Source organism: Narcine bancroftii, chromosome 3, assembly GCF_036971445.1.
Source record: "Narcine bancroftii isolate sNarBan1 chromosome 3, sNarBan1.hap1, whole genome shotgun sequence".
NCBI classification, from domain to species: domain Eukaryota; kingdom Metazoa; phylum Chordata; class Chondrichthyes; order Torpediniformes; family Narcinidae; genus Narcine; species Narcine bancroftii.
The window spans coordinates 154,180,798-154,203,935 of NC_091471.1; the positions used below are offsets into that span (position 1 = coordinate 154,180,798).

The 23,138-nt window shown below is 40.3% G+C and overlaps 1 protein-coding gene and 1 long non-coding RNA gene across 4 annotated transcripts in view; one reads left to right on the top strand and one right to left on the bottom strand.

The window, feature by feature from the left end:
• Positions 1 to 21,236, bottom strand: part of LOC138757704 (stearoyl-CoA desaturase 5-like) — a 93,925-nt gene extending 72,689 nt beyond the window's left edge. Inside the window, exons 1-2 of one of the 3 annotated variants that reach the window (XM_069925429.1) lie at positions 20,697 to 21,229; positions 13,842 to 13,972 (exon numbers count right to left, since the gene is read on the bottom strand). In XM_069925429.1, the coding sequence (XP_069781530.1) occupies positions 13,842 to 13,972; positions 20,697 to 20,907 (342 nt within the window). In that variant the 5' untranslated portion in view covers positions 20,908 to 21,229. Of the gene's footprint in view, positions 1 to 13,841; positions 13,973 to 20,696 lie in introns of all 3 variants that reach the window. The other 2 variants (XM_069925430.1, XM_069925431.1) reach the window with 2 other exon arrangements.
• LOC138757705 (uncharacterized) lies at positions 20,777 to 22,413 on the top strand. Its single transcript, XR_011353842.1, has 2 exons — positions 20,777 to 21,243; positions 22,102 to 22,413. It is a non-coding gene; the product is annotated as an uncharacterized lncRNA (long non-coding RNA).
• Positions 22,414 to 23,138: the final 725 nt, after the last annotated feature.

Genomic DNA, 23,138 nt, shown 5'->3' on the forward strand with positions numbered 1-23,138 from the left:
CAATGGTTTTCAAACTTTTTCTTTCCACTCACATATCGTCTTAAGTAACACATAACGAGTCAATGAGGTACAATTAAAACAGTGGTTTCCCAACTTTTTCTTTCCACTCACTAATCACAGAAAACTCCAAGTTCAAGACACTCCAGGCAAGGAATGATTGGCACCAACACAAAGTTTGTAACAAGTTCACAATTGGGCTGAGATATGGACGGAGGGAGATACTAACAGATAATGTAGAATCTACATCCAAACATTAATTTGTCTTTTGCCATTTGGAAATTTGCAAATTTCCAGATTTTAAAACCACATGAAATGTTCTTGTTTTTGGCAACCCTTACTGTAGATCTTCAGATTTCTGAAATATTGTGGCACTGGTTCTCAGATTCAAGTAACTCCACACCACCTCACCCACCAGCCTAGAATGACAGCACCAGCACATCAAAACGACTGCAATTTCAGAATGGACTCAGTAGAATTTCTGGTGTATTTTTGTTGAATGACAACATTGTCTGACTGAATTAATGCAACCTAGATTGTATACCTAAAATGGATGAGAGGGGGGGGTGGGGGGGTGGCTTGGGAGGAGGGAGGGGGGGGGAGAAAAAGTCACTGTAAATGTGTGAAAAAGAAAAAGTGTATATCATGGCTATTGTGATTTATGGTGCGAAAAATAAAAAATTAAAAAAAAAAACGACTGCAATTTCAAACAAGTGAAAACACAATACAAATGTAACAGGCATTAAAAACTCAAGGCTATATTCAGAGAATTGCAGTGCATTTTCCAAATATACTACATTACTTAGCTTATTTTGGAAAAAGCTAATGACTCAAACATCCACAGAAGCTTAACTTATAATATTCCCCAAACAAAATCACCACTGTAAAGAATTCCACAATGCTAGACCCTGAAAACTGAGAAGAGGGAGAGAGGAATTGCTCTTAAGATTGCATTTAAGATTTAATGGACTACTTCCAAAATGTGGGCTATTTTAAACAATTTGGTATTCTTGATGCAATCAGAGCAATTATATCACAGGATTGTGTAAAGAAGAAAACTATTTCACCATAGGACCTGAAGGATCTTCCAAGCCATTGTGATTTTTTAAAAATCTGCCATTATACAATTGACTTTTACTTGGCAAAATTGGCCTTTAAGTGCACAGGTATTTTAAAAATTAGGAGTGGAAATTGACCAAGTGGCCTTCAAGCCTGCTCAACTTTCAATTAGGTCAGGACCAAACCAAATGTGGCCTCAACATTATTTTCCCCCATCTCTTCCCCAGTACCCTTAAATCCTTATAATTGCCGGGAGCATATTTATAAATAAAATGGGTCAATAGGCCATTCACACTTACCTGTCTTCTCTGCCCTTCAATAAGATATGGGCTGTTCATCAACCTCACCACTACTTTCCCTATACAATCCTTCCAAGAGAAGCAACACTTCACTTGTGAATCCGTGGGAGTCACCTATTGCAGCCAGTGCTCTCATTATGGCCTTCTCTACATTGGAGAGACTGGATGCAGACTGGGAGATCGCATCGCTGAGCACATTCGCTCAATCCACAACAATGATAGGGATCTCCCAGTGTCCAACCATTTCAATTTTGCGCCCCACTCCCATGCTGATATGTCTGCCCGTGGCCTTGTGTACTGTGAAACCAAGGTCACAAATAAAATAGAGGAGCAACACCTAATATTCCGTCTGTGCCCTCTCCAACTTAATGGCATTAACGTCAACTTCTCTAGTTTCTCAAGCCCACCCCCATCACTCTCTCTTCCTCTTCCCTCTCTTCTTTCCTCCAGCTCTCCACTCCCTTCCCATGTCTCTCTCCCCGTGCGCTGGTGTGCCCTCCCTCCACTATCCTTCTATAACTTCCTGCCTGTGCTCCCTTCTCTGCCCCTCCCCACACAGTTTTATTCAGACACCTGCTCACATTTTGATGAAGGGCTCAAGCTTGAAACAGCTTGTATTGTTATCTTTACTTGACCTGCTGAGTTTCTCCAGCATTGTGTTTTTACTACTTTCCTATACTAACCCCACGTCCCTTAGGAATTAAATTTAAATTTCGACATATAGTGCAGTATTAGGTCATTTCGGTCCTTGCCTTTGCCGCCCAATTACACCCAACTGACCTACAATCCCCGTACGTTTTAAATGGTAGGAGGAAACCAAAGACCCCAGAAGAAACCCACAGAAGACACGGGGAGAATGTACAAACTCCTTACAGACAACACGGGATTCAAACCCTACTCCCATTCGCTGCCGTTGTGTTGTGCTAACCGCTACACTAACCATGTCATCCCAGGGCAGTTATTCAATTGGAAGAGATTGACCTGATTTTAAAAACCTTATGAGATCCTGTGCTTCAAAAATGGAGACAAAGAGTACAAGAGCAGGAAAGTAATTACGAACTCTATCAAATACCGGTGTACCAACAACTGAAGTCATTTGGGAGTCACACTTTAGAAAAAGCAAGGCTTCAGAGAGAATACAAGAAATTCCAGTGACAAGATTGGATCAAAGACATTGAGGAAGATTATAGGGGGTTGTGAGCAAATCTAAAATATTTAAACTAGTGAATGATATAACACAAGAAATAAAGATATTGGTGCAATGTGAAAACCCAGGAGACATAGCATAAAGAAACAGGTGACATGATTATTTAGCTTGCTGTTAGAATCTGAAATGCACAACTGCAGGTGATAGAGAATGCAGATTCAACAGAAGTTCACCAGTATCTGAAAGTATTTGGAAGACTGGTAGGAATGGATAGAGGAGAGGAATCAGTTGCTTTACTCTTGTTCAAAATTAGTACAAAGATAACCTACAAGAATAGGCCACAGGGATTAGGTCACTGGCACAGGGTCTGGTCTGAAGGCTAAGAAGGTGAGCTGTAGTAATGGGGGAATTCCATACTGGGGAGGGGGGGGGGGGGGGGGGGGAGACAGATAAGAGGATCTGTGGAGGGGATTGAGAATCCAAGATGATATGCTGCCTCCCTGGTGCCAGGGTCTGAGATATCGTAGATTGAGTTCACAGGATTCTGAGGAAGGAGGGAGCAGCCAGATGCATGGTCCGTGTAGAGACCAAGAATGTGGGTGGGAAGGGTGATGAGGTCCTGCAAAGATTTCAGGGAGGTAGGTTCCAAGTTGAAGGATGGGACCTGCAGGGTTGTTTTCAGGACTGCTAACCATGCCACGTGCTGGTGAGGTTAGAAATAGGACAATAATTCAGCTGAGCATGTGGCAAAAGAGATGGTGCAGGAGGGAGGGTTCTGAATCATTGGGAAGGTGGGGCCTGTTCCAAAAGGACAGTTTGCATCTGAACTGGAGGAGGACTAATATCCTTGCAAGAAGGTTTGCTAGTGCTGCTCCAAAACGGTTTAAACTAGAGGGAACCAGAGTAGATAGAGGAGTGGAGGAGGAAAAAGATGAATCGAAGTTTGTATGTAAAGTGCTGCCCAATTAAGGTATTTATCAGATTTTTACCAGACATGGGAAAAACCAGACTGGACTAAGATAGAACTAGATAAAATAGGCGAGAAGGTGCTGGAACATATACTTTATAAGTGGGATGATAATCTGGTGCAATATAAAAACTCACCAGTATTGCATCATTTACTTAATACATGGAATAAGATCCACTTAGAAAGAAAAAAAACATTACCAAATACCAAAATTATTATTGACACAAAATCCACTAATCCCTTTTACAATAGATAACCTTTCCTTTAGAGAATGAGAAAGAAAAGGAATCAAAAGAATAGAAAATTGCTTTTTGGAAAATAATTTATTAACGCTTGAACAGTTGAAGTACAAATATGGAATAACTCATGGTACAATGTTTGCATATCATCAATTAAAAGCTTACTTAAAGGATAAATTGGGAAACAACTTGAGATTACCTGAAGGAAGCAACTTTGAATATGTGATTACAGACACAATGAGAATTAAAAGATTTATAACGAACATGTACATTAAGCTGCAAGATAAGGAGAATGAATAAATAAACTATAAACCTAAGCTGAAGTGGGAAAAGGATTTAAACATAAAGATAAAAAATGAAGTATGGGAAAAGTTATGTTCTGGAACTATGAAGAATACAATAAACACAAGGTTACGCATGATACAGTATAATTGGTTACACAGGGTATACATTACTCAAAATTTTTTTTTTAAATGGGACTCAACATGATCAGATAGATGTTTCACTGTGGGAAGGAAATAGGAACAACATTACATGCAACTTGGACATGTGTGAAGGTGAATACATTTTGGGAAGAACTAAATCAGATACTAAATAAAATTATAAAAAATACCATACCAAAAAATATATATATATTTCTTTTAAATAACATAAGTAGTAAAGAATTAGGCCTTAAATTGGACAAAGCACAAAAAAGATTTATTATGATAGCCTTAGCAGTAGCAAAAAATGTATAATGTCAACTTGGAAAATGGAAGAGAGCATGAGTAGCAATGGTACATGGAAATGAATAAATGTATTCCATTGGAAAAAATAACATAATTTAAAAAATACAAAGTCACAATATTTGAACAAACTTGGGAACCATACATGGAACCTCCATCCCCTAAAATGAAAATGATAAGACAAAACGACTAGATTCAGTGTGTAATAAATAGACTATGCATTTTTCTTGTTTATTTTTCTTTGTGTGAAGATATTGTTTTTTTATGGTTTTATTGTATTGTTTATGTTGAATACTAAAGGGTTTTGGGGGGGTGGGTAGAGGGGAAGGAGGGAAAGGGGAAAAAAGGGAGAAAAGGTCACTGTGTAAATTTAATGAGAAACGTTTGTACATATTTTGGTTGACATGATTCACAGTGTGAAAAATAAAAAAATTTTTAAAAAGAGTGTATGTAAAGTCAGAAGTAAAAAGGGTTGTACATGGTGGAATTGTTCTCAGGTGCATCTACTTCAATGCAAGTATTGTAGGAGAGGCAGGTGAGCTTAGAGTGTGCAATAGTCAGCAAGAATTAGAGAAGGCAATCTGTACAGATAGCAGACAGCTGCAGGAAACAAATTGACTTGGACTCCCATACTGTAAAAGAGCTGGATGGCTTGGAGTTTGTCAAATGTGTTCTGGAAATTTTTCTCAATCTATATATAGAGGTACCAACTAGAGAAAGGGCAATACTGGATTTCTATTAGTGAACAAGAGGACAGGTGACAGAAATACATGTAGGGGAACATTTTGCATCCAGTTATCATAATGGCATTAGTTTCAAGTTAATCATGGGGATGGATAGGTTTGGGCCTCAGGTTGAGATTTTAATTGGAGAAAAGCCAATTTTGAGGAAATGAGGAAAGATCTAGAAAGCGTGGATCAGGTAGTTTTTTTTTCTGGCAAGGATGTGCAAGGTCAGTGGAAGACCTTCAAAATTGAAATTTTGAGAGTACAAAGTTTGTATGTTTCTGTCAGGATTAAAGGCTAGATGAACAGACATGGGGAACCTTGGTTTGAGGGATCTTGGGGGATCTGATTGGAAAGAAGCAAGGTGTATAGCATGTTTAAGCAATATGGAACAAATGAGGTACCCGAGAAGTATTTAAAAAAAGGCAAGAAAAAAACTCAAGAGAGTAATCAGGAAGGCTAAAAGACATTAGGTTGACTTTGGCCGACAATGTCAAGGAAAATCTTAAGGGTTTCTACTGGTATATTAAGAAAAAAAGAATAGTATGAGACAAAATTGGTCCTCAGAGTGTCTGACTATGTATGGAGCCAGAAGAGATGGGGGAGATTTTAAATGGGTTTTTACATTAGTATTTACTCAGAAAACTGGCACAGAGTCCAGGGAAGGAAAACACATAATGATGTCATGGATCCTATACAGAGTGAAGAGAAGTAGGTGCTTGCTGTTTGCTAGTGTAGAAATTGCAGGGGCTCTGGGAGAAATATTTAAAATGTCCTTAGCCACGGGTGTGGTGTCAGAGGATTGGACAAAAGGCTCCAAAAGTAACCCAGGAAATTATTGGCTGGTGAGCCAAAAGTCAGTAGTAGGAAAATTATTGGATGGTATTCTAAGAGATTGAATATACAATTATTTGGATAGCCAGGGACTGACTCGGAACAGTGAACAAGGCTATGTGTGTGGTACGGTGTATTTAACCAATCGTAATTTTTCGAGGAGGTTACCAAAAAAGTTGATGATGGAAAGGCTGTGGATGTTGCCCACATCGACTTTAGTTAGGCCTCTGACAAGGTCCCACATGGGAGAATTATCAGGAAGGATCAGACGCTCGGTATTCATGGTGAGATAGTAAACTGGATTTGACATTGGCTATACAAAAGCTAGAGAGTGGTAGTGAATAAGCCTAGAGGCCTGTGACTACTGCTGTTACTCAGGAATCAGTGCTGGGACTATTGTTTGTCATCAATATCAATAATCTGGATGGTAATGTGGTCAATTGGATCAGCAAAGTTTACATGTGGCATAAAGATGGGAGGCATTATGGACAGCGAGTAAGGTGTTCAAAGCTTAGAGAGATCTGGACCAGCTGGAAAATTGAGCTGAAAAATGGCAGATGGAAATTAGAGGTGCCACATTTTGGAAGGATACCCCAAGAAAGGACACACAGTAAATGGTAAGCCACTGAGGAATGCAGTGGAACAGAGGGATCTGGGAATACATGCATAATTCCCTGAAAGTGGCATCACAGATAGATAGGGTTATAAAGAGAGGTTTTGGCAGGCACATTTTAAAATTTAAATGACACCCAATTGACCTACACCCCTGATAGGTTTTGAAGGGTGGGAGGAAAACGAAGTCCCCAGAGAAAATCCACACAGACACAGGGAGAACGTACAAATTCCTTACAGACAGCAAGGGAATTGAGCCGCTGTACCAATCACTTGGTGCTGTAAGTGTTGCGCTAACTGTGCTGCCCTCTAATTTTGGCCTTCATAAATCAAAGTAGTTGGGATGTTATGGTAAAATTGTGCCGACATGGGTGAGGCCAAATTTGGAATATTGTGTGCAGTTTTGGAGACCTAACTACATGAGAGATTTCAATAAGATGGAGAGAGTGCAGAGAAAATTTAACTGGATGTTGCCAGGTCTTCAGGAACTGAGTTACAGGGAGCATAGAAGAATGAGGGGGAGATTTGATAGAGATCTTTAAATTATGAGGGGTATGGACAGAGTAAATGTTGGTAGGCTTTTTCCATTGAGGGTAGGTGAGATACAAATCAGAGGGCAACATTTGGGGGACCTTCTTCACACAGAGAGTAGTGGGAGTATGGAACGAGCTGCCAGTTGAAGTGGTCAATGTGGGCTCAATTTTAACATTTAAGAATTTTGACAGGTACATGGATAGATGTGGCATGGAGGGCTATGGACCAGGCGCAGGTCAGTGAGACTCGGTAGAATAATAGTTCAGCATGGGTCCAAAAGGCCTGTTTCTGTGCTATAATGTTCTATGGTTCTAGTATGGACTCCAGGCTGAATAAACACAATCTTTCAATTATATTAGTTCCACACTTGCATCCAAAGGCAGGGGCCTTCTTTCTTTTGCACCGTTCATGGCTGTTATTTAGACCTTTATAATCAGTTGAACCCCACCTCAATGAAAATTTAATGAAAAGCTCTAAAGAACTTGCTTGTTCTGCAACCAGTAAGATAACAAAGTGATTTAAGCAAACTCTCCATAGTATTTTTACTATTTGTTTTTAGTTATCGTTCTTTCGTTTTGCTGCACATTCTACATTTTTAACTTTTTGCACACCATGAATTAATAGGGATTTATTGTTGCCATAATCCATGGAGTGAATTTTCAGGAATGTTGCATGGCAGATTTTGGTCAGCAGTATCTCAAGACAATGACCAATCTGCCCTTGGTCACCATGGCATTAATGAAGCATTCTGCTTGCTCCATTACCTCAAGAAATTGATTAAAACTAAATAAGAAGGAAGCTGGAGCTGCTTCTTTGCCAAGAATTAAAAGTTCTGTGTGCACCATTTTAGACTAGATTCTGTTAGGGAGAACAATGCAGATATTGATAGGAATACTATTGGAGGTCAGACACTGCAATTAGGAGTTTAGACAGTGGGTGCTCTTAGTTGAGAAAGGCTTGCTTTTATTTTCAAATAGTTAAAAAATTTATTACATCATGCAAGATTTGTAAATCGTGCTGCATCATTCTTTCTCCAGAATTTGTGCACTAATAACAATGCCTTTTATTTACAAGGCATCAGTAGTCAGCAAAATCTGGTATCTTATCTACTTAACAGCACACCTAGGCATGTACCAACTTATCTCAATTTAGCTTTGAAAGACTGGTTGTTAAAACAAGAGCTGAAAATGAACACACTGTGTCATTAATCAAATAGATGCCCTGAATTAAAAACATTCAAAGAGGGCCAATATATCCTTGCGAAGAGACTAAGTTGACCTGACTTGCCTGACACATTCTAAAGCTATGGATTTAGCTGTAAATTCTTTCTTCTTTGGCTTGGCTTCGCGGACAAAGATTTATGGAGGGGGTAAAAAGTCCACGTCAGCTGCAGGCTCGTTTGTGGCTGACCAGTCCGATGCGGGACAGGCAGACACGATTGCAGCGGTTGCAAGGGAAAATTGGTTGGTTGGGGTTGGGTGTTGGGTTTTTCCTCCTTTGCCTTTTGTCAGTGAGGTGGGCTCACTGTAAATAATTGTACTTTAAAATCACAATGTGAGTTTTTACAATGTAAATATCTTACCTGTTTGTTTTTCTTTCAAATTTCAAGCAGTTTTATGATTTAAACCAAGTCACTTTAGATCCTTATAAAGTCGACTTCCTTTCTGACGAAGGACCAAAAATCTGTTTTTCTCCTCATGGAATATTTTTGACCTTCTGATTTTTTTCCCCCACAATTTTCTGTTTACAGTTTTAGATTTCCAGCAAATCTAATCTTTTTAAAATAAATTCAGTCACGTGTTTAGACTGACCATATTAAATATTCAAATTTATGACTGCAAGCCTGTAATCATTTTCCTTGAATCTAATGTGTACCAAATTGTCCAAAGCTCTCACTGGTTTGTATCCCAATATCTATTTGGCATGGGGGGAAAAAAAACCAATCCCTTGAATTAAAATTGAAGGTAATGAATGCAACTTTCAACAATAGTTAACAAGTTTTCAATTCACTTTCATCAAGTAAATCAAATTAGAGGAATTTTATCAAATGAGCATGTTTTCATTGTGTTGTTGGCAATGTGCTTTGGCAAGAATATGGCAGATGAAATACAATGTGAAAAATGTGAGATTATCTGCTTTGGTCAATGCTCTTTAAAATGGTGCAACATTGAAAAGTGTTTGTGTTCAGAGAGATTTGGGTGCTCAGTATGCAAATTACTAAAAGTTTAGATGTGGGCTGAGTAAACAATTATGATGGTGATGTTTATTTACTCTGCCAACAAGTTGGCTTTCTTTGTAAGAAGATCCAAGGACAAACTTGCTACAGCACTATTACCACCATGCCTGGAACTGTTGTAATGAATCTTCAGTTGCAAATAACCTTTTCTGAGATAAGGAGACCAAGAATATCCACAATAATCTAGAAAGGATCTCCCTGATACAATATAGAATTGCAATAAAACTTTCTTATTCTTATATTCAGATCTTCTTGTAATAAAAGATAACGTATAAACAAATCTCTTGCCTTTTTAATTGGCTTTTAGTGGTATTGCAGAAACACGAGATGCCCAATTTTTAAATATAATTTCCCACTGTTTACTATCAGCGGAAAATGGGAAAGAGGCACATTCCCAGGTCAACACAGGATGGAACAAGGCAATTAACTGCAAAAAAATTTCATCCCACATTCCAGGTATTTTCTCTATCAAATGAGGAGTTGCAAGATCTGTTATATAGTGAGTGCTGATGTAATTTAGCGAGTAGAGTCACATCACTCCAAAAATTTCACGTTTCAAAAACAGAAATTGATTTTGACTGGAATTTTGTAAGTGGTCAGTCTTAATGATCTGCTATTTTTCGAGAGTTCCTCGCAACCTTTCACTTTTTTTTTGTTAAGAGGGTTCAGGGGAAGTGTGTGCAACAATTCTCCCATCACATCTCTATAAAACAAAATACAATCACAAGATGGCCTGCTGCAAAATTCAACCTATACAGTCATGTCGATCTTGACAAGATCTGACAAGAAACTTTACAGAAGAATGAGATTTCCAAACAAGCATCAGTGTGATGTTCTATCAACTGAAAATAAAGACATTCCAGTCCAGATTCAGAAATACAAACTGTTCAACCAGATTCCCTAAATCAAGACACTTGAAAATGATTAGGTAATTACATAGAAAGATCATTCATCCATCCAGCAAGATTCAATCATGGCCAATATAGTATCAAATTGATTCTTAAAATGTTTAATTTATGAAACAAATCACGTGAGATAAACAGGAAAGTCTGCAGACGCTGTGGTTGTAATGCAATACTCAAAAGTGCTCGAGAAATACAAGATTCAATTTATTATCATAGTAATAAAACATTGTTCTATTACATGAAATTTATTTTTGCCTGCTGCAAGGTAGACCGATTCACCACTGGCAGGAATTGCCTAAATGCCTCTTACAGTCAGAGAGAGAAAGAGGAGAGCGCCCCCCCCCCCCCCCACCCACCACCCCCCGAGTCACCGATTGTCCGTAGATTCACCTCTAGCACTTCTGCAGCCACACAGTCCAGTCCATTGGGAACCCAAGATCCAGACCCAAACCTCCAACACGGTCAGGAACCCTTCAGCAACATCAGCATCTCCTTGCACCCCGGTTCCAATAGCTGGAATCCCTCCAGCCAGTCTTCAGCCCAGCGCAAGTCTCCCAACAGCAGTCTCCAGCAGTCCACAGCTTATGTGTATTCCTCGCCTCAAGTCACCAACAGCCAACCACATGCACTGATCCCTCAGCTGCAGTGCCCCCTCACTGTTCTGCCACCGTGGTCACTAACCCCACAGGTTGTCTTCTGCTTCTCATTCTCAGTCAGGGGAGGGCGTGGGGGGGGGGGGGTGGTGGTGATCTTCCTGTCCTCTGATGCCCTGCTACAGTCCCACACTTCCTCGAAGTCTGCAGCCCCTCACGGCTACTGGCGATTAATAGGCGCCACCATCTTGGGCACAGACCAGTGGTCACATGATTTTAAATAAAACCACCATCAGTTCCCTGAATGGGCCGTTTAAAGCCCATACAGAGCCGACAGCAGTTGACTGGATGGCTGGGCCTCATGGGGAGCGCTGCATCTCCACTCCCACATCCACGCACTAGCGCCGCAAACTCAGCAGGTCATGCAGCATCTCCATAGGAAGCAAAGGGTAATATATTCAGTCCTGAGACCTTCATCGAGGGATGAGCAAAAAGGTGCCTGAATGAAAAGATGGGTGGGGAGAGAAGGAGGATAAAAGGCTGGGGTGGAATATTGTGGGAACTTGTGGGATTATGGAAGTTGCTGTCAAGGACAACATTAATTGTCTTCCCTACTTGCTGCACATTTTACATACTGGGATGCCTGCATTTCAGTCAAATGTCATGTTTTCTTTATCTCCTTCGCTGTATCCTTAAGGAACCAAAGTTGCATTCCTAACACAACAATAAAGAGCAACTGGGAGAGGCACTGATGACTCCTACTGCAGCCTGTAATAAACAAGTGGACTTCAGAGGCCCTACAATTGGATGTATCAGGAGACTGATACAGCCAATTTTAAAAACGCAAAAAAATGTAAAATGTATTTTTATTTAAAATTTAGACATACAGCAGGGTAACAGGCCATTTCGGCCCACGAGTCCGTATCGCCCAATTAACACCCAGTTTACATATACTTCCAGTATATTTTGAACAGTAGGAGGAATCAGGAGCCCCTGGAAAAAGGCCACGTAGACATGGGAAGAATGTACAGACTCTTTACAGAGAGCGCATGATTCGAACACCAGTCCCGATTGCTGGAGCTGTAAAGGCATTATGCTAACCGCCACTCCAACCCTTCCACCCAGTTTTCAGTGGCAAATCCCTTTGTGAAGTGAAGATAATTGGTTGAGTTCAGTTAGAAGTGCTCTTCCTAAGCAGGCTGTGGAAAAGTTTCCCAGCAAAGTTCCAGCTGTGATTGCTTTCTCCTCCCTTATTGGCTCACCTTGGCACGACATAGGAGATAGCCATTTGGCTCAAATCCACGCTGACTCTCCAATCACTTCCCTATAACACGTCCTCTGACAAATGCCCATCAACTCCACCCAGATTCTTACACTACCCACTTGTACTCTTCGTAATTTATAGTGACCAATGAATCAACCATTTGCTTCCCACATCCTCCTCGCCTCAAAGATAGATCCACCACAAACCACCCACAACCACAGTAAAGCTGTTTTGAAGGAAAACATTTTAAAAAAAATCATGTTTGTATACATCAGAAATGCAGTTGAGAAGGCAATACATGTGCATTAACTGTCCTCAAAGGATATCCAGCAAACTAAAAAACACAAACCACCAAATAACCCACATCCTGGTAGCAGAGATTAACAGGAAGCAAGATAGTAACACCAACACAGAATAATTTCACAAGCACAGGATCTTAAATTAAACTCAAGATTCTCATTTGACTAACTTAATTAAATTTCAGCTCCAGATGCTAATGGAAAAGTCTGACCAACACATATCCACATAGAAATCTTACAAGCACCTTGCCTGTCATATTGGCCTTTTTTCTTTATTTAGAATAGCTTTTCAATAAAGGAGATTTTAACAAAAAAAGTTTGGAATCAGTATTGTTTACCATCAATGCAGCAGCAAGGTTAGAACAGCAGTAGCGCAACACTATTACAGCGCCAGCGACCAGAATTCCATTCCACTCCTGTCTGTAGGAGTATGTTCTCCCTGTCTGCGTAGGTTTTCTCCGGGTATTCTGGTTTCCTCCCACCCTTCAAAATGTTGATTGGGCAGCATGGACTTGTGGACTGTTACTATGCAGTATGGTTAATTAAATTTTAAAATTTAGACGAGAGGCAAAGTATGTAAAAGTCAAAATATGGACTGGGCTCTTTCAGTAAAGCAACTAATACAAAATGACAGAATGTAGGGAGAAAGTTTGAGTTGTCCTTAGAATTTCATGCATAATCCTACCCAAAACACTCTATTTGAATATATTTGGCACTGGGTTCAAAGGTATGGAAACAAAATATTCATATTTCAAAGCTGACTTCAGTGTCAACAAACTGCAGTTGTTCATAACACGAAAAGCCAATTCACACAGCAACAGTTTTCTTAACTGGCAGCTCTTGTGTCTTTGAGATTTATCATTTCAATTCCTCAGCTAAAGTGTGTTATAAACAAAGTCTCATGAACTATCATATTACACACCTTGTATCCCACTCGCAGATCCAATTGTGACTCACTAGTTATTGTCTAGTCTCTTGCAGAATGTAAATGCATTTTGTCACACATCTCATGAGCACCTTATCTTATTCCATTATGATCAAGGTGTTAATGGATTACAAACTCATTGCTTGCATCATTCACTCAATGTGTAACTGTAAGATGAGCTTTAACCTATCACAAACAACTCTTCAGCTCACTGATATTAAACCCTATTGTGATCTATCAAAAGACAAGGACTAAATGAAGTAAGTGACAGAATATTTGTGGGAGCATAAAATGTTTAAACTCCATTACAATGACATTTTATCTCAGCAAACACAGTTCGAAATTAAAATGAGACTAAAATCTATTTATAGGCCGCTTGATTAAATTGAATTTCTGTGTAACAAATATGCAAATGTACGCATGGTTTGATGAAGAAAATGGAAATGCTAGTTCCAACACATTTTACAGTCACAAGAGTCACCTGAAAAGCCATGGAGTTCGCAGCAGCCAAAAACATCCGTAGTGGCAGTTTTGCCTTGTAAGACCGATGGCTCCATAAACGGTGTGCACCAGCTGTCACTCCGAGAGCAGTTATTAGAAAGCAAATATAAGCTGTGGAGCAGAGAAATGGGATTAATATTTTGACATTCTTTATTCCTGCATTCAGGACAGTGCTCCTAGGTCATGTAGTAAAACAATTCCAATGATGCAATTGAATTCCATATATTCACGGCCATTGTGCCTTTAATTAATTTAATGTTCCTTCAAAGCCAACCTTAAACAAACCAAAGCATCCCAACACAAAAGAATAATTTCTGTATTATATTTCACAATGTGAAACAACTTGGACAAACTGTGCACAATGTAAAAACAAAAGCAGGAACATTTAACAGCAAATCATGTGGCACTTGAATAGAAAACATGGAGTCAACTTTTAACAAAGGCAGATGTTGACAATGAAATTCACTTCACCTTCACTGTAGCAGCAGAGGAGTTGGCAGTCTTAAGACCTCAAACCTGGCACAAAGCTTAGTCTTGTACACTTCTAATACGTTGGCTCCTACAGCAAGCACCTCAAAGGTCTGGAGAGCCATCACCAATGATTTTCCCACAAAATTCTCCAAATCCAGAGCTGGTCATGTGAACCAACATCAGCATCTTCTTCCAGACCAACATCCCCTGCCTGAATTACATTCAGTCAGCTCAGGTGGGGAGGTTACTTGCATGCATGCTTGCAAAATAGATACTCTGTCACAGCAAGAGATTAATCTGTTAGAGGAAAAGATTCAAAGATGTCCTTGTATTCTCCTTGGAAAAAGTTACGAGTCCAGAGGACCCCAAAACCCAGCAGCAATAGGAATTCACCAAGACAAATGGTTACTTAAACAAAAGTTGCTTTTAATTTTCTTTAAATACAAAAACAGAATCAAACTTTAACTTATTACTATGAACTTAACTCCCTTCTAATTCTAAGCGCACGTGTATAAATTCAGAAAAGTTCTTTGATTCACTGTCCAATCTCACTTCTCACTCCTCCAAGTTCATCGGTATCAGGCAATTCTTATTCTGTGCACAGAATTTAACATTTATGAATTTTCACCAGTGCTCAGGTGTCTAAAGGTAAATGGTTACTGCTCAGGAAGGTTCTAGTTAGTTTCAGAGAGAGATTTGTTGCTCGTTGGACACACACAAACTGATTCTCTCCCATCAGCCACTTCAGTGTCTTGCCAAAGGAACTTTCCTCATCATGGGTTTTCCAAATGATGATGACTTCTTCAGGTCACCACAGAGTTCCTCGTTTCCCTTATTTCAGGAGAACCACTCTAGCCAGCCATTTCCTCTTGTAAGGACTACAAGGGTTTTCAACAGGCTGAAGTCACAACCCGTCTTCAAAATAGGGTTTTAAACAAACTGCCAGCTTGTCACGTTGCAGCCTCCCAAAAGCTACTGCAGAACACAATAAAAACTCCAAAAAGAGAAATCCTGTTTGTTCTTTCCTTTCTCTCTCTCTGCTTGTTAAAAAACCAGAACTTCTTGCAGAGTTAACCCAATCCTTGAAAGATCTTCATCAGCCCTTGAGCCCAGACTCTTCCATTTGCACCTGTTTTTTTGAAATTCCTTCCAAAATAATTTCATTGTCTGTGCAAAGGCACTGATGCCTTAATGTCTCACTTTTAGCAAAGCTCTTGCATTTTAAATGGGATGTTTTTTGTGAAGCGTCACTGTCTGTTTGTGAAGTGACCTACACTAAACCCCCACAATCTCTTTTAAACACATATTAATATAGAATATAAAACATAATATACCCGTAACAAGTGCAATACCTGCATTGACACATGGAAACCCTGACCCATGACTACTCAAAATTGCTAGCACCAAGAACCTCAGTACACAGAAACCTACAATAACTAGCTGAAGGAGAGCTCTGTTTTTCAAACTAGCCGCTAACCCCATTAAGTACCTCCACATGGGCCTCATGAACCACCTCAGAACTCTGAAACTTGATGCATATTACCATACATTTCAGTGCACATTGTTACAAGATCAAACCAGCAACCACAAAGAACAGGGGTAAAGATGAACAATTACTTTATTAACAAAAATTCACCTTCAAACTTTAATTCAAAATCCCCCCCCCCCCCTTTTATAACAATGCCCACTGGTTACCATGCAAATTTCTGTAACAGTGTAAAACTAATAAATTCCCCAGCCTAAATATAACATATGTAATTAAAGTCTAAGTTATATTTCCAACCAACCCACAAAAAAACTTAGACACAAAAGAAACACACAAGACTCACAAAAGTTCGATCTCAACCAAAGCAAAGATCATAAACAAAATTCAGTTTGTTTGGTAAACTGAAGCCAAAAGATAGAGAGAGAGAGAGAGAACAAAATTCGAAGTGGTCTTGTGTTGCTTGCAGAGAGAGGAACAATGGCTTGGTCCGGATCCTACTGGCTGCCTTCAGAATGTTCATCCCTTTTAAAATGCCCAACATTCAACACCTACCTACATCTTTGAAAGGCTCAAGCCCAAAATGTCAGCTATGTATTTTTTCCTTTGCTATGTAAAGCACACTGCTTGACCTGCTGAGTTTCTCCAACTTTGTGTGTTTTTACTTCAACACGGTGTCTGCAGTATTTTTGTTTGTTACTTAATTAAGTAGAGCAGGGTTTTGATGTTCACAAGTTATTGGTCATCCCTAAATAATATTAGCACAAGACATAGGTAAGGGTAACTGACACATGAATAAAAACTAAACTTTAATTTTAGCCCTTAGACAGTAATAGTAGAAGAAACTGATATGGATAAAACACTGCAGATGCTGGAATCTAGAGCAAAAAGCAAACTGCTGGAGAAGGCAAAGGGATAGTTGACATTTCTGTTTGAGACCCTGCATCAGAATGTAGAAGGGAGACAGCTAGCATAAAGAGGTGAAAGGGAGGGACTAGCAGATGATGGGTGGAACTAGGTGACTCTGCTTGGGTCTCCTTACACTTCACAGCCACACCCAGTGGTGGTTTGTCTTGCAAGTCCAGAAATTTCTAGATTATTTTCTGCACATGCAGTCCATCTCCCACTCTCTCAGCAGTCCACCTTCACCTTGGCTCTTAAAGGCAAACTGTTACTTTCCAACACAAAACCACAAAACACCTAGGCCAATACGCAACACAGAACTCTGTAACAACAACCTCCAATTTCATGGTTTTATCATACATCAGGTGTTTAAGTCGAGCCCCCAATTGGCCCAGCAAAGCAAAACTATATGCTAAGAGCATAATTGGTTCAGAAATATAGCTTTAATTTTAAGCACAAGGAGCATTAGTTTTCCTCTCTTTTCATAAAATGAATTTTTCCATATTATATATACACTCTTTGCATGGTCTGGTCATAAACAGAATGGCTTTAAATTAGCATATTTGCAAAAGTAAGCCACCACTTTTTTCTCCATTCTCCAAAGCAAAACAAATTGAAATTTTCCTTTTCATTCAAGTTAGAAAAAGTTGAAAAAAGTGTATTATGTGCATTGTTTTTTTTTAAAGTATAAATATGAGAGAAATTTGAACAACGAAGAGGTTCAGGTCTAAAAATATTTATCTTGTCTTATGGAAAATGTTCAGGTGTGACATGAAGAGTATTAAAAATAATAATCAGTAACGCTCATATTATGGTGGCTGAAATTCAATTCTTTTTTTTTTAATTTTGAAAATTAGGTAGTAAGAATGATCATCCTAACTCATGCTCTGAGCAGCTTGTAACCCACATTATAAAAGTGGTAATATGCACAAGTGCACATGAGAAACATGAAAATTTATACAAAATTTGAGCTATTGGGCACAAACTAACTATGCGTCGGTTTATTTTATTGTCTGCAAGTGTGGTCCCCCCAGAAGGTCTTATCATCTTAAGTTTCTTCCCTAAACCTCTGTTCCAATCTTTGACAAAAAATTCACTCATCGACTATTCATAAGCTATTTGCTATAACCATGCAGCAACAACAACAATTATAGATTTTAAGGACATGATGGTTTCTCTTTCCAGGAGTGATTCACTGATACAACCAATTTCATTGGCTGTTCTAGTTCCAAAGCCTGCTCACAACCACAACAGTGACATAATGGAGCTTTTAGTTTTTATTCATGTGTCAGTTACCCTTACCTATGTCTTGTGCTAATATAATTTAGGCATGACCAATAACTTGTGAACATCAAAAAGCCTCCTGTGTTGCATTCACCCATGTTCATATCTTCTTGTACGGCTCGTCAAATTCTGATTGATGCTACTCTTGTTAACCCTTGGGACATTTTGCTTTATTAAAGCAGCAATACAAGTGCAAGTTCTTGTTGCTCAATAAGATTTTTTTTTCTTTTCAAGAAATTTCTAGATTCCATTTGGAAACTGACCTTGTTCAAAATTGCAATTTAAAAAAAATCTTATTGAGCAATGAAACATCTCATTTTAGTTTACGACAATTTTTTCTCCTTAATATTGTTACTAATAATATAGAGGCAATAATTTATTAAATGGCTTGGATTTCTAATATTGTTTTAATCAACATACATCAGAATTCAGATGCACTCATTTCACATTGACAACTAAAAGATGACTGCAAATTATGAAATCACTGCAAAATGGTTCAGGAAAAAGCAACTGAAACTTTATGGTGCAAACCATTTAAATACAGAAAAATGGAGAGTCTAATTTTTTGTTTACTACTGCACTTTCTTATTTTGCTTTGAATCAATGCATCCTCACCTCGAGGCTTTACATGGAAACATGCAAAGTCCAAACACAAACTACAGAAGTAATGGACAACTTTAAAAACTACTCAGCCACCTGCCCCATTAGTATCAGACCAACGCAGGCAATATTCATAGATCCTATAAGTGAAAAAGAAGGGAACAAGTCATCCTTGACCCCAAAGAACTGCTCAATAAGACAGGTTAGAGTTCTTAATTGTATCAGTTTTCAATGATGGAAAATTAAATGCATCTCAGGCAGTGCCAGATTAAGATATTGCTACTTTCACTACTACGTTAACCTGGCCGTGGCATCAGGATACAGCACAGCCATGAGCACGTGTTCCCATCGTCACTGACATCCAAATGCATGATTTTTTTTTTAAATTGGCCAACAAACAATTTTTGTCATACATCTTTGTCACCAGTCTTAACAAATTCTATGCAAAGCATATTATAACACATTTTTATCCCATTTTAGATCTCAATCCTAGCAATTTTAATATAAAATACATTTGAATGAGATTGTTTAGAATCAATGACTATAATCTTGTAACCAGAGCAATCATACATCCAAGGATATCAAAAGATTTGGATCCTATTTGGATTTGTAACTATATTTGTGTTATGTAACCCTGACTCATTACCTATTACATTTGCACAGTTCATACGATTTCTCAATTCATTTTAATTGTGCAAGAAGTATTCAAAATGACATTTTGAATGTTCTTAAATTTTGGGTAATTTTGCCTCTCGACTCCAACAATATTAAAACCCATTTCTGATGAAGATGTTTGAAATTTTAATCCTGTTTTAACCATCATACAAAATACAAAATCTCCCTTATCAGATGGAGTATGATCAACTGCTCATACAACATTTTAAAAAACTGTCTGATCTCCATTGGGTAATACACAACTCCAGCCTGGATTATCAGATTTTCCACAGCCCAATTCAGAAATAGCAAATAACTAAATTAAACAAATCAAAGATAATTCCACCATAAATCAATCTCTACACTTTGTTTAAAATGGGCATAAAATATGGTCAAAATTCAACTCGCGTGGAGGACAAAAACAAGACGACCTCAACTGAAACTATTAACTGATCTAAATCGTTAATACCTCCCTCTCCCTCACTTCTTTTAAAAAATAATGTTCAAAGCTTCTCTTTTACCAAGTTATTCCGTGGTTTTACCCAAAAAACTCCCTTAAAATGCGTTAAGGTGTTAAATCAACCCAAGTTGTTTCAAGAGGGTCACCAACATTCAGCCAGCACTGTTAAGTGGATAAACATTTAAAATTGAGTTAACCACGTTTAATTATTCACGCGATACCAGATTAAGGACTAACGTCTTCCTTATTCCCCGACCTGAATCAAACCCGTGTAATAATCTCCCCGAACCACCGCAGACTTTTACAGAATGCGCTGTATCCAATTATATGTGTGATTAAAGGTAACATGTGTCCCTACCACCACCAGCATCCAAATGCATGAAAATTCCTTTACTTTGGCCAATCGTCAGCCATTTGTTACATTTACTAATTCACCGATGTAATTCCACACTCTCCATAATTACAGTGGACCTTGTTTTCTTTAAAAAGATCGAGAACCCGGGCTGCAGGGGTTGGGAAATAGGCATAATTAGAGGGGCTGAAGTGGGACAAAGAACGGGGAGCAGAGAGGGACGAAGATGTCAGAGATGGGGAGGGAGGACAAGGGAAGGGGGAATCAGAGGGCCGAGTACGAAGTGGGGAAATTGGGGGGCAAGGACAGAAGGGTTCCGCTCGACACTGCGTGGACGGAATGATGGAGGGGCAAAAGATTGGGCGAAGGAGCACGGTGGGGTTGAGTGACCGAGAGAGGTCGGCAGGGCGGGAATAAAGGCGAACGGCGACGGTCCCCGTGCCCTACCCTTCAATGGACAAAGGGTGCCGATCTCCAGTCACCCACCCACCCACCCCATGCCAATTCAACTGCAATGTGGTCATTTTCTCCACCCCTTTGCAAGTTCCAATGGAGGGGTCTGGGTGTTTGCTCCCCGAGCCGACAGCAGGGTGGGAGGCTGCGCCATCTGGGCGGCTCTCGCACTCACCCCAGAGCCAGGTCAGCGACTGAGCCTGCGGGACCAGGCTCAGGGAGTACACGGCGCCCAGGTGCAGCGCGGTCATCAGCACGACGTTCCGCCAGACGATCTTCTGCGCGGAGTGGCCGGATCCCGACCGCCGCTCGCCCACATCCGTGCCGCCGCCGCCGCCTCCCGCTGCCCCCTCCTCTCCATCCATCTTTTCCTCCTCGCTCCCCATATCCGCTGGCTCTTGAAGGCGTGGCCGGTGCGTCGGCGGGTGGCAGCGGTGCTCAGGCTGACGGAGGGAGACCGCGCTGAGCGGGCAGCAGCCACAGCGCTGGCATCTCGCGGCAGTGAAGCCGCGCTCCGGACACGGACGCCTTCAGGCGACACGCAGCCAATTAGAGGCGCGCTTCGCCGCGGCGCCACCTGTGGCACTGACTGCGGCAACGCCTTCTTCAGCTCGGAAACCCGGAGCCCAGCACGTGCCCCCCGAAAATGACAGAAGCAGGAGCCCCGGATGTGTTCCCGGAGTGACCGCAGCAGGAGTCGCGGGCGCGCACCCGAAGCGGAGGTGCGTGCGTGATCCCGGAGGGACCGCAGCAAGAGCCGCGGGCGTGCACCCGAATCGGGGGTCTCGGGCGTGCTCCCGGAGTGGCCGATGGAGGAGTCCCTGGCGTGCACCCGGCCTCCCAGTGACAGAAAGCAGAACTTTGCCACTCGAGGCACAGAACCCCCAAACTCGTCAGCTGATGGTCAATAGATATCCTCATTCTAACAAATTCAGAATCAGAAACACAGCCTCAAGTCCCTGACATTGCTGCCTCCAAATATAGAGCAGTCCTCGTGTTTAATTTGGGGGGGGCTGGACCTGGCCACGGGGACGTGGTGAAGGGATTCCCACATTACCACTAGGTTTTGCGGTAGTATTGTGGGAATCCCTTCCTTTGCAGGATTTTAACCCAGTTGACAAATAAAGAAGGGTGCTCTACATCTGCATCTTGGAAGGGAACCTGCTGCTGCTCACATGAGAGGCTCTCCTTGTTCATCTTGGTGCAATGATTGTACATTTGGGAGGTGCTGAGTGCCTTTGGACACAATGTAGGCTGATGCTTTGCCCTGGATGGTATCAACCATTGGAGCTGTACTTACCTGCTTTTGTTTTTCCTTCATGCTCTTGACTTGTGCCTTTGCAGGTGAAAATTCCCTGGGAAAGCAGGAGGTGTGTCACTTGTCATGAAATACCAGCTTCTTGAACCTATTGTTTTTGTGAGGTCAATGGTGAATGCCAGGGTATTGATGAAAGTGGAGTCAGCAATGGAAATGAGAGGGATTGCTGATTTGATATGCTCTTGTGAAGATGATCATTGACTGGCACTGGTACAAATGTTACATGATCTTTATTAACTAATATTTTCCTGATCATATACAGGCCTGTACAAGTATGGACTGCTGAATTTGCTATGGAGTTGAACATGGTGAAATCACCCATGATGATCCCCAGTTCTCACCATGCAATGGAAGGAAAATTGATGAAGCAACTGACTCTTCTATTATTTTGAGGATTAGAAGTGGAATTCATCCCTTACTCTAAAAGGTTTATAAGAATTCTATTGCCAGAAACAAAATATAATTATGATTCCCTTTCTCCAATATTGCCAGTAACAACAGCACTCTCATCCACAACAGAAGTTATCACTTGTAAGATCCTGAGTGATTTTGGAAATAAATGTGTTGATCCCTTGGTGTAGACTTTCCACTTGGATTTCTGTGACATAATTTTATTCGATGTCATCAAATAATCTATGATTATCATCTGTTATTTTCCACCCAAGATTTCTGCTTCCAGAAAAGGAAGTAAGTAGTCAGAAGAAACCTTTTTGAAATTATTTTCTAGAGTACATCAACTCAGGTGGTGGGTATATGGAAAGAACAACCAGAGAAAGTGGTTCATGCATGTCAAGTCACCTTTTTTTGTCGTTCATACCATGGTAGACAAGATGGTGTTTCTCCAATAATGCAGAGCAGAAAATAGAAGTTAAAATATTAAGACATCTACAATAAAAGTCCAAGCTACACTATCCACATATGTTCTGGGAATTCAAGACCTAATGGCTTGGGAGAAAAAAACTGTTACACAATCTGGACTTAAGGCCCCGAGTGCTACAGTACCTCCTATCAGATGGCAGGAGGGAGAAATTTTACATGAGGGGTGTGTGCAGTCCTTAACAATGTTTATTGCCTTTTGCCTGTGTCAAGTGTAGTAGATCTCTGTCTTGGTAGGAAGAAAGTCCTGAATGATCTTTTCCACTGACTTCACTATGCTCTGCAGGGTCTTGTGGTCTATGGTGGTACAGCTTCCAAACCAGGTGGAGATGAAGTTGCTCAGAATTCTCTCAATACATGTAAAATGTAGTGAGGATGGGAGATGAACTTTCCTCAGCCCTCACAGGAAGTAGAGGTGCTGCT